The sequence below is a fragment of the Dunckerocampus dactyliophorus genome, chromosome 4, assembly GCF_027744805.1.
Source record: "Dunckerocampus dactyliophorus isolate RoL2022-P2 chromosome 4, RoL_Ddac_1.1, whole genome shotgun sequence".
NCBI lineage: Eukaryota > Metazoa > Chordata > Actinopteri > Syngnathiformes > Syngnathidae > Dunckerocampus > Dunckerocampus dactyliophorus.
In genome coordinates, this window is record NC_072822.1 from 5,812,192 (window position 1) to 5,824,378 (window position 12,187).

Sequence of the window (12,187 nt, forward strand, 5' to 3'; positions counted from 1 at the left end):
TATTTTTTCTGTGGTTACATTTGATTAGACGCTGCCAAATTAATACAGCAGCCCCGTGCTCTGGCTCAAGACGTGGCTGGGGGCGCATGTCGTTATCTGGGGGTGCTACGTGCGCAATAGACACACCACGTTTCATTGCCATGTTATTCTGATGATCCTGCACACCTGCAAGAACAGAGAGGGAAGCTTGAAGCCTGAAGCGGGACATCAAATATTGGTGGCTTTCAGCAAATAAATCTAATGGTCCCTTTACATTCTCTCTCTGCGCAGCGCACGTCCAGCCAGCTACTTTTTTTTTGATGAATTGGGATTTGAATATATATTTATCCATGGAGTATATTTGAGTTGTTTTGATGATAAATAATTGTTGGGATATTTTATTTGCAGTACGTTTTTTGGGATCAGGTTGCAAAATCCATCATGAGGGCGACTGCGCATTGAAAGTGCAAGCTTTGCTTGTGCGTAAGAGTCCTCCTGAGTGTTCGTAGAATTTGTTCTGAGATCTAAGAACTGAGTTAAGAACACGTTTCGTGAATGAGGCCCCTTATTTGGATTTTTCTTCAACAACAGATAAAGAATGGGCGTGTGAGTCAATTTGCTTGAATGACTAATGAAAAAAATATTCATGGAATCATTTCATTGTCAAATTGATGTCCACCCGTGACAGTATTTTATGCAGGGGTGTCCAAAGTGCGGCCCGGGGGCCATTTGTGGACGGGGTTGTGATTGTATCGGCCCGCAGCACAGTCTAAAAATGTAGTTTAACAAGAAAACTAAAAAAAAAAAAAAAACACCAAAAAATGGGAAAGTTAAAATATTAATTAAAAAAAAGAGTTAAAATTGAAATTAAAAGAGTTGTAATCTAGCAAAGAAAAAAATGCCATAATTTGACAAGAATAAAATAGTATGAGGATGTCAAGAGTAGCATGAAGTTGAAATATTACAGAAAGGTTGGTTTTTTTGTAATTAAAAAATGATTCATAAAGTTTAATTTTTGGAAACTTAGGTTGGGGGGAAAATGTATAACATGGGAATAAAGTGCAAGTATTAGGAAAAGAAAATATAGAAGATGAAGAAAGTTGAGATATTTGGAGGAAAAAAAAACAGCAGAAATTTGACGAGAGTAAAGTCAAAATATTAAGAGAAAAAAATAGTTTTTTAATAAAAAAATTGCAGTTTTATGAGAATAAACTTGTAAAGTGAGAAAAAATATCATTTTAGTTTCTATGTTGAAATCCAGAAAAAATACATTATTTCTTAAAAAGTTATAATTACGAGAAGAACATTTACAAGAGGGAAGCTGAAATGAAATAGTTGGGAAAAAAAGCAGAAACAACAGCTGTAATTTTACAGGAATAAAGTCAAAATATCGAGAAAAAAGTCATAATCGAATGAAGAACAAAAGTCTCAATTTTACAAGAATAAACTCATATTATTATGGAAAAAACATCATTTTTAGTAGCATTTCACCTATCGTACAAAGCTGAAATGCAGTTTTTCCTTGAGCTACATATGCTACGTATGCTTCTTAGCATACACTATGTCTCTGTGTTGCTTTACAAAATAAACCAACACATCCTAGCCTCCTTTCGTTTTTCAGAATGGGGCCCTCGGTTGAAAAAGTCGGGACACCCCTGATTTTACGGATCAGAATAACTCTGCTTAAAGGAGTTGTCCCTCGCCGTCCGTCGTGATGTCCTCCGTTTAAAAGGGATGCAATGGAAAAAGTGCCACTTTCATTTGTGTTCCATTTAGAAGGCATTTCAAAGCCGGACAAGATGACAAGTCAAGTGGAAAACTGAAAGTAACTATTAGAAATTTTAATATCTTATTGTTAAATTACATAAACAGTTTTGTCTTTTACTTTCCATCCAAAACAGTCAACAGAAAGACCTCAGAGGTGGCCGGGTGCTTCCTCTCCCTCCAGAGCCGATGCGGTGTTGTGCGTTTGCATCTTAACGACATGTGACAGCAACAACGGTGGAGCACACGGCAACGACCCGGCCACCCTGTGACATTTAAAAGTCAAACTTTCCCCTCCTTTTCATTCACACGTCGCTGTCACCGCATGGAACTTGGCTGTCAGTCACCGGGACTCCCAGCAGGTAGAAAAATACGCGCTGTCTTGCTATTAGATTGTGCAGGTGTATTTATAAATGTTGGTGACGTTGCATGTCATAATGCAACCAATGCGTTCATATTTTAGTGTTGCTTTTCCTCCTGTGTTTGTCGAACAGCTCCAGGTGTGCTTCTCAGCGTGCGAGTCCCTCCGATGACATCATCAGCGGAGGGCGCTGACAAATAGCCAGCTTCCCCGTGGAAAAGTGTCATCTTACCGCTTATTATTATCGTCTTTATTATTGTTGCCCACAAACGGTAAAACGGCTGCGCTAACCTGGCAACACACGCCTGCAACCAACAGCAGCTCAGTTGTGTCCTGAAGCCACATACAGTAGGCTCCTGTCCAGGTGGCCTTCAAAACAACACAGTTAATATGGATAACGTGTTTTACATCAATAAGAAATACATCATATTATTATGAACTTATTTTTAAATGTGTATAGAATTTCCAAAACTCAACAGGAGAGGGATTGTTTTTCAAAAATATATAAAAACATATATATATATATATATATATATATATATAAACTTAGCACTATTATGCTATATTAGCTTAGCTTAGGTGAAAAGCTTATTATTAGTATGAACTTCACTCTTTGCTATTTTTTTCCCAATTTTTGCTGTTTTTGTTTTTGTATTTTTCTAATTAACTTTCTTCATTAAAAAAATCTTTGTAGATTTTCCTGAATTTTCCCAAAACGTTTTATTCAACTTTATTTTGTTTGTTTCTCATAATATGACTTTGAAAAATACTAATACTACAAAAATGACACTCGTTTTCCTCACAGTAGTACTCGTTTATTCTTGCAAAATTACATATTTTTCTCTTTGTTTACATGAAATTATAACATTTTTTTTTTTTCATTTCTCTTTTTTTTAATTTTCCAAATATTTTCCAACTATATACAGGAATTGTTTTTCAATTCTTAGCTTTATTTATTGAGCATACATTTATTGACATTTATTATTTATTATTTTGTAGGGTTTGTATGATATTGTTTTCTTTGATGGCCTTTTTTATTTATTTTTTTGGTTAGCTTGTTTGTTTTAAACGTTTCCAAAATGCAAGATAGGATAGTTATTTTTTTAATGAACATTTTCTCACATGCATTGTATTGAATTATTCATGAATTTATTATAGTTTTATTGACTTGATTATTCTTTTGTGGTATTTTGTTTTTTAAACTTTCCAAAACTCAAGATAGTGGAATTAATTTTGGTACTTTTTAACATTTATTTATTCCTTTCTTTCATCAATTTAATCATTTATTTGACCGTACTTACATATGTGTTTATTTATTATTTACGTTTGGATTTTTTTAAAATGTATTTGTTTATTTATTTACCACTTATTTACTTTTTTGGAGTGTTTCTATGGTAATGTGCTTTTTCTGCTTATTATTATTATTATTATTTTTTAGATTTCTTACTTCGTTCATGTATGCATCTATGTATTATTTGCTTTATTGACTTTAATATATACTTGTAGTCATGTTTTCTTTTTTTAACTGTTTGGTTTGTGTCTTTTAATACTTTCCAACACGCAAGCTGAGGCACTGATCTTTCTGATTTTATTCCAAATATTTGTTCATGAATTGATTTCAATGCATTCACAGTCTAATTTCCTCTGAGTATTGTTTTTTAGACTAAGTTAAGACTTTCCCCAAATCTTTCCTCTTAAACTTCCCCTTTTTCATCTTCCCGTACACCTGAAATACCTTCAAAGTGTAAAAGAAACATTTTTTGCCCGAGTCTGTCTCGGAGGAAGTGCGGAATGAGTGGGTGGCCATGCATGCATGCATGCATGAATACGTTCTTAGATTACAGTCCTTCCAATAAGAAACAGAAGAACAAGAAGAATACTGATGGACATCTCCGCGTCGTGGCCCTCAACTTTAAAGCCCCACGTGAGGACAAAACATCCTCAAAATCCCACCCGGACGGGTACGGGCTTCGCAAACGCACATAGATAAGAAAAGACGGAAAAGAAAGTACAGAGGGATGAAAAGAGATGGAGAGAACGTGTGAAAGCAGCATGGTTACATAACGAGGAGAAGTGAGCAGTATGGGAGCTACCGAAGGGGAGCTCCCGGGCTTCTCTGCAAGTCGCAGTATGACGCATTACCCTGGCACACACACACACACACACACACACACACACACTGCAGCACACTTTCGCTTTGATGTGCAAGAGCAGCCACTCCCACACATTCATCAAAATGTGGACAGCTGCAGCATAAGCGGCCACAGATGCAACACGTGACATGCATTTAAGGCATCCATTATTCAACAGTCGCCTTCTCTGTGGCGACACACTACACCAGGGCTGTCCGAACTTTTTCCAGCGATGGCCATATAGTGAAAAATGTTTCTATTTGCTTCCGACAAGCGCGGAACTTATGTTTTTGCTGCCGTTTGTCAGTTTGTTTGTGTTACAAAAAAAAGAAGAAAAGTTCTGAATGGATTTGGGTGCAATGTTCATGAATTGTCAGAAATGGGATAGGGAAGAACTGATTACATTTGAGATAGACACTTATACAAACACCTAGCACTATTTTGCTATGTGTTAGCATGCTAATGTTAGCATTGATAACATGCTAACATTAGCATAGTCGCATTTTTAGCCATTTTTATAGCTAGACAATAACATATAAACACTTAGTTCTATTATGCTACCTGTTAGCATGCTAGCATTGATAGAATGTTAACAGAAGCATAGTAGCATTTTAGCAATTTTCATAGCTAGACAAAAATATATAAAAACTTAGCACTATTATGCTGTATTAGCTTAGCTTAGGTGAAAAGGTGAAAAGCTTATTATTACTATGAACTTCAGTCTTTGCTATTTTTCCCCAATTGTTGCTGTTTTTGTTTTTGCATTTTTCTAATTAACTTTCTTCATAAAAAAAACTCTTTGCAGATTTTCCTCTCGTAATATTGACTTTAATATTAGAACCTCATCCCCAACTGAATTTTCCCAAAAATTCAACTTTATTTTGCTTGTTTCTCAGAATATGACTTTGAAAAATACTGTAAAAATACTCTATGTTACAAAAATGACACTTTTTCCTCATAGTAGTATCAGTTTCTTCTTGTAAAATTACATATTTTTCTTTTGTGAGAATACTTTTTTCTTACTTTTTTTGACTTTTTTCTCCTAATATTTTGACTTTGTTTTCATAAAATTACAACATTTATTTTTGAATTTTCCAACTATTTCAACTTTCTTCATGTAAATGTTCTTCTCATAATTATGACTTCGCTGCCACATGGACAATGGTCCACAGCCAATCAGGATGCAGAACACAATGGGCGGCTTCTCCCTTAGCCAATAAGGGCTGTTACTTTACTTGCATTTAAAATAATACGCAAAATGTGAACGGCGATGTCGCCGTTAGCATATCTACGTGTGCTGCTTTCCAAAATATCACAGTGGCCCTGGTATCCTTTCCTTTCTCACCATGGCATCATGGGGCCCTCGCTGGAAAAAGTCTGGACACCCCTGCACTGGAAGAAGGGGGGGGGGAAGTACTTCTAGCAATCCGTCTCTCCTGTTGCAAGCTATCTTTACTGCAAACTCACACACGCAGCAACGCCAAGCTGGGGTGGGATCGACCGACGAGCAATGAGAAAAGTCAGCCGCATTCCTCTCATCCCGGATGCCGCAGCAGAAGAACGCAGGGAAATCAATATCTCACGAGTTAATGAGATGGCGCCGTAACCTCAGCATCTGATTAGGTAAACAGATTAGCGGCGGGCCACAACACCGACGGCCATTAGGCCAGGGGAGGCAAAGGCGTCGTTTTGACATTTGTGGCTATGTTGTCACATTTCCTATCATAAATATTCAACACAACAGAATCAGGCTGTTTTACCTGTGGAGGCACCTCATGCTCACTTCAGCTACTTACCTAAAAGAGAGAAGAAACAGAGACAAGACTTCAGTGAGATGTCATTTGTGCAGAAATAAGCATCGGGACCCTGACCCGCTGTCTAATGGACACACACACACACACACACACACACACACTTACTACAGGGAATGTACTGTATATCAATTTACTGCACAGTGGTGAGAAGCTCTCTCCAGCCAAGCTGACGCACTACCGCCTATTGATTATTTGAGCAGAGCCCCTCCGTGTTCCTCTGCGCACACATCCTCCTTTGTTATCAGCTCGCTAAGACCCTCTTCCGCCGCTGGAAAACCTGTTTCTAAAAACGCCTGCAACAGTTTGCCCTGTCTATTATTGCAGTTACACGAGTTAGGGACGTTCAAATGTTACGCTGGTACGAAGGCACGATACGGTACGCTGGTCTCTGACTGTTTGCTCGGGTTCCACATTTGCTTATTTGAGCGTTTGTGGTTTGGTCTATTCTTTTTCTGAACGGGTTGTGTTGAGATTTCAGCTGACGTTCTGTTCTTCTGGTTACGTGAATGCCCAGCATGTGTATTCTGATATACAGCGATACAGTTTGAAGGTGGTATCGGAGCCGTAACAGAGACGAGACGGTGGCTCTGTGAAAGGCAATTGCGGAAATCCGAGGTGGGGGTGTGAGGTTCCATCCTGCGACGCTCACTTCTCCCGTTGCTGGTGTGTTGAAAGCAATTGTTGCGACCCTAAAAGAATTTTAAACGTCACAACAGAAACGGCCATGGACCGCGTCTGTGTCAAAGCAGCTAACATTTGCATTTGTCCTACTATTTACTGAGCTAGCGGTGCAAGACTTTTGCACTGCGCTCCAGAAGGATATGAGCCCATCAGAATTCCCAAAGTGGGGTAGGGGTACGCAGATTGCCGTGGGTCGCAATTTTAGGCCGTGTCACCCATCTCCCGAACGGGAGGGCGTTGAGAAAGGAGGTCGACAGGTACGGTTGGGTGATCCGAATGCGGCCCGTCTCTGGTACTTGGCTGGAGATTTACAGCATCAAACAGTCATCACCTCCAAAGTGTCTGGTCGTAAGCAAAGGCCGACAGCTTGCGCCAGTGAGGGAACAGCTGTGGGAAACAGGTGTGTGCTTCTCATTAAGGCCGTAGCGCTGTAATGATGCCTTTTTAATCACTTGCCTGAGTGTGTGCAGTGGATCTGCAGCGATATTCTGTGTGCATTGGAGGGATGGATTTTTCCATGATTTGTGTGCAGAACATGTGCACATTAGCATTGCAAAGTTTGTAATTGTGTGTAGAAGCATCCTACCCTTGTTGTTAAGCATGACAGACATGAAATCTTTACACAACAAGATGCAGTAATAATGAATGCGAAGTCTAAGGCCCCACCTCTAAGCGCTTTAAGCTTCACAGCAAACAAGGCTAGCAGACTCAAACTCAGCCTAATCGGAGCAGATTACTCTCCTCCCTCCACAAATTGGGAAGCCACTGTTTGCCGTTTTCCCACCCTTGGCAGACATTGCCGCATACTCCGCCCTATGCTGACACACCGCAAGGGCATGTGCGCGCACACAAAACGGGACTCGAGCAAGCACGCGCTGTTTGCAGATGTTGCGTAACCGTCTCTCATGCTTCATTAGACGTCAAGGTGTCAATGAATCATTAATGGAAGAATCAATAGACGGTCAACTGACATATAAGAACGTGTTCAGGAATCTGTCAGAACACTGGAATCTTTACGGGTGAACATAATCCATTGAAGGAGAAATTATGATTTGTTCAAATTTTGATGCAGTTTTTCCAATAGGACACCACGGAAACAGACAGAATCTGTTCCAGGGTCAATCATTTACAGTATCGCCACTGACAGTCATACAAGTGTAAAAAGAAGTTGTCAAAATGACAATATCGCAGCCTTGAATATCGGCCGATACCGATCCGACATCAGCACCGATCGTACGTACTTTTTTTTTAAACTCGTTTAGTAGCGTAGAATGTTAGAAAAGGCTTCATCGAGTTATATTACTCAGCAGTCGGCAACAGTAGGTAAGAACAACTGACATTGACCGACGTTCACATTGACAAGTCGCATTTTTTTTTTTTTTTTGGTAATGTGAACGACCACGTAAAAAAAACTCGGATTTTAGCAAAAAATCCGAATTGGGCATCATTCCCTGTACGTAGTGTGAACGTAGCCTTAAAAACCCCTATGTTACAGCCGGTCACGCAAAAAGCCAAAGAAAAAGCAAAACATACACACAGACAAGCTCTTTGGCTAAGATATGCTAAGATTTTCTTCCCTGTCTGCTAACATCCGGCGAGACGTCGTCCACGATGGTGTTCTTTTTTGGTAACAAGTGCTGCAAACAACGAGCCAAAGAAAAGGAAAAGTTAGCCCTGGAGTATGAATTGCGCTGAGATTTGAGAGGAACATTGAGATTTTGGACAGTAAATAAGTGCGTAAATGGAAATGAGTGTTGCCAAAAAGTTACAAAAGCCAAAGAAAAAGGACAGCAGAGTTACAGTAGTCTTTTGATTCTCTGCAATGAGCTGAGATTTTGCGCAGTATGCTAACATCCTGCATGACCTCCACCATGACGGCGCTTCATCTTTGACAATAAGTGTTCCAAAAAGCCAAAGAAAAAGCTTTGGAGGGTCACTTGTTGTATATTTGCATGTTTTTTGTCCATTGTTTTCGAGCACCCCTTTTTTTTTCAAGGTTTTACGCCTGCTCCCTTAACATTTTTAAGGGATTAGCAGCAGGCTAACTGAAGAAAAAGAACCAGGAGGATTTAGTTTAGATGTTGTTGACTTGCTTTTCCCCCTCCTTGAACAGCAGCAGGCAACAAAAAGGTAAGCTGAATAATAACAAAATATGGGGATTATGTCAGGGAAAATTCTCCTGGGTGTGTTTCCGCCTCCAAACGGGAGCAGTTTGCAGTCGCAGCGAGAAGACAGTCATTAGTGTGAAATGACCCGCTACATCTTTTAAAGCGGGTTTATGTGAGCCGCACGGGGAGTCTCAAGCTCACATAAATCATTACAGCTGCTCCTAGCACGTGAGATAAAATGTGAAACATTTGCTGTGAGACTGCACATCTTAATAGGGACAAGAAAAACAGTACAGGAATGATGTACCGTCGTCCCTCGCCACTTCGCACTTCGAACATCGCTCCCAAACTCCACCGTGTTTCTTCAAAATTAATTAATTAATGAATAAATAATCGCTGTTTCGAGGTCGGCTATGGCCTATTAATAGTCAAAAAGTCATATGTAGTATTCTGGTCAATAGCCGTCAGTAATCTTACACTGATGAGACATTACCTTACATTTCATTACTGTAACGCTGCATGGAGTCAGCCATGGCATGTCCGACATGATAGAGTGAAAAAAAAAAATTCTCCTCCTATTCCGTGTGGAAGTGGTTTTTGGCTTGTTATTTTGTTGTTCTTCCCCCACTCTGTTTGAAACCTGTAAGTTTAAAATAAATAAATTGGAGGCTACTTAAGCAGGAATTACATCCCGACATACGTGTCACCACATGCACGGGCTCCGCAATTTTTGGGAAATGTGTTGGCCGTGACCAGCACGTAGAGGAAGTAGTACTTATGGTAGTCGTGCTTATGATTCGTGAAGTGGTTCGTGACACCCACGTGCTTGCCGCTCGCACTCCGTTCGTAGCTTTTAGATTGTGAGTGCGGCGTGCGGCTCGTGCGTGCTAGGTGGGCTTCATGTAAGGCCGTCGCACGTTTCACTCACTGGGGATGTACGTGTGTGGGCATCGTACGAGGCTCGTGCAGCCCACTCTCTTTGATTGCAAGGTGGTGGTACTGGCTTCCTACGGCACCTACGGCTGTCGTGACCGGGAGAAGCAGAGTGTTGGCCGGGCCAAGCCGCCCGCCGTAGCTGGGCGAGGCGCAGTAACGTCGGATACGCTATGTGAGCAGCTGGTCGGGAGAACCTGAGTGTACAGCTGAAGGACTCGCATATATAGTTGCATATACAGTATAGTGTTCCCAGCATGGATTCCAGCACTTAATACTTTTTGGTGATTTGCACCCTGCACCTCATAAATTACATTACATAGCCTGAGGGGTCGGCGGCTTGTGGCTGTTCAACCTGCTGACACATGTAGGAAATCAACCAGGTGATTTATGGAGGCGTCTTCTACACGGATGCTGCCTCAGCCCTGCCAGCAACGGAACCCTCCTGCCTCTACTTGCGAGGGCGCTTTAGCACGATGCGTCGATCGTATTTCTGTAAATATTCGCCAACCGCATTCTGCTTTTACGGCACACTGGATGCACCTAATAACACAGTTTATTCTGGCTTTATTATTGTTATTGCACTGTAATTTAAGACCTGTTATGATTCACTTCCACTGTGCTCCAGTCAGTTTTCACCACTTCAAAATAGTACCATGCCACATTGAACTCATGAGTCACGGACGACTAACGACAATGGAGGACAACGAGGGTCTCCTGTTATTTTTGAGTAATTATGCAACAGGTGACTGAGGGAAAGGCGCACTACTGTGGAGTACACCGCTGCAGCGTCCAGCACTATGAAACTGAGTCATCAGCTCATTTTTCATCACAAACTTACACCACCAGTGAGAGACCAGGACCACATTAGTTGGAGAAAGACATGCCAACAAAAGTCAACAGTGGCGCAAAACAGGGGTTCCTGTATTCACACCTTGATATGTTTTTTAATCTAATTTTATCCAAGAGGAGACTGAGGGCAAAGTAAAGACTGGGACTATATAGCTAAGGCATAATAGGCTAACAGGCTAAGCTACTGTTAGCATGCGCATTTCTAGCCTCAAATGTTAGAGTTTTGTGGTGAGCGAGCACTACGGCCGTCCATCGCTACATCGCGGTTCGAACATCGCGCCCTCACTCTATCGTGTTTTTTTCAAATATTTATTCATAAATTATTGCTGTTTTGTGGTTGAATAGGGTCTATTAGTAGTAAAAAAAACTAAGTATTCATGGCCTAAATTTAAAATGGCCAAATGAACAAAAATACAAATATAAGACATTCAAACGACATGATATGAAGTGTAATACAATATCCGTGCCTTGTTGTGGGAGCCTTTAAGAAGCGGGGCCTTGGAAGTAACGTGTGTGACGTCAGCTGTCTAGAGTTGACTGTTAGCTGAGTGCTAGCAGCAGGTTAGCAGTGGAGAGGGTGGCCGACAGCAGCTCCTGTCTGAATGTTCACTGTGTCTGCTTGTTAATAATACAATTGAAGTACATCGTGAGTCTCTCCTTAACCACAAACAGCGGCGGTAGAGGAGTATTCTACAATGGTCACGAGGTGTCAGTAACACTACATTGATGAGACAACAGCCAGCAGCAAGAATGCTGTCAATGCTAACGTATGATTCTATCTTATCTTATTTATGTCTAAGATGGATTATTTTCTATTATTATGTCTACTATATCTGGTAAAACAAGTACAAAGGTCACTATGGTGGTGTTAATTAATGTCTACAGGGCTCTAGTAATGGCTAAACCCGTAATTAGAAGGTTAAACGTTCAGTTTATTAATACTGAATCCTACTTTGTAGAAATTCACTTATCGCGGTCGGTTCTGGAACCAATTAACCGCAATAAACGAGGGATGACTGTAGTAGTTTTATGGTACTGGAACCCTGGAATTGGAATCCTTCTCTGGGACTCTTGAGGGATGACAGCTTAGGTGACTCTACAAAGACAAAGATGATTATTGTGCAAATGGTAGTTCTACGATAAGCAAAGAAGTCAACGCAGAGTGTGACCACTGGTGGCCAAGACACCAATCCCATTTTCATTTCCAACCCTCTTTCGCCGCTTCCCCACCGCCTCCCCACCGCCTCCCTCTCCTCTCCTCCTTTCTGGCTTCTGAGATAAGCTATTCTGTCAAATAGCAATTTTGAAAAAAGATTAAACAGTTCTGGCTCTCAAATCAATTTTATCCACTCAGCTGCAACATGAAGACACCCCGTGCACATACGACCGCGCTAATACACACTCAAAGCGACGCGCCCATCACAAACCACAGGGAGGACGCACCGTAGCATGGCAGCTCCCTAATCAAACGCACAGAGCAAGTAATTAAAACTAGCTGTGGCATCACTCCATAGTCAAACATACCATAATTAGCTTGCATTTTGCTATCGTTATTTGAACACA

General features: G+C 40.8%; 1 protein-coding gene across 4 annotated transcripts in view; it reads right to left on the bottom strand.

Annotated features, from left to right (window-relative positions):
* Positions 1–12,187, bottom strand: part of pde4d (phosphodiesterase 4D, cAMP-specific) — a 188,897-nt gene that overhangs the window by 78,543 nt on the left and 98,167 nt on the right. Inside the window, exon 2 of one of the 4 annotated variants that reach the window (XM_054773495.1) lies at positions 5,997–6,032. The exons of the other annotated variants lie outside the window; for them this stretch is intronic. Within the exon in view, the coding sequence (XP_054629470.1) occupies positions 5,997–6,013 (17 nt within the window). The 5' untranslated portion in view covers positions 6,014–6,032. The remainder of the gene's footprint in view (positions 1–5,996; positions 6,033–12,187) is intronic. 4 annotated transcript variants of the gene reach the window in all.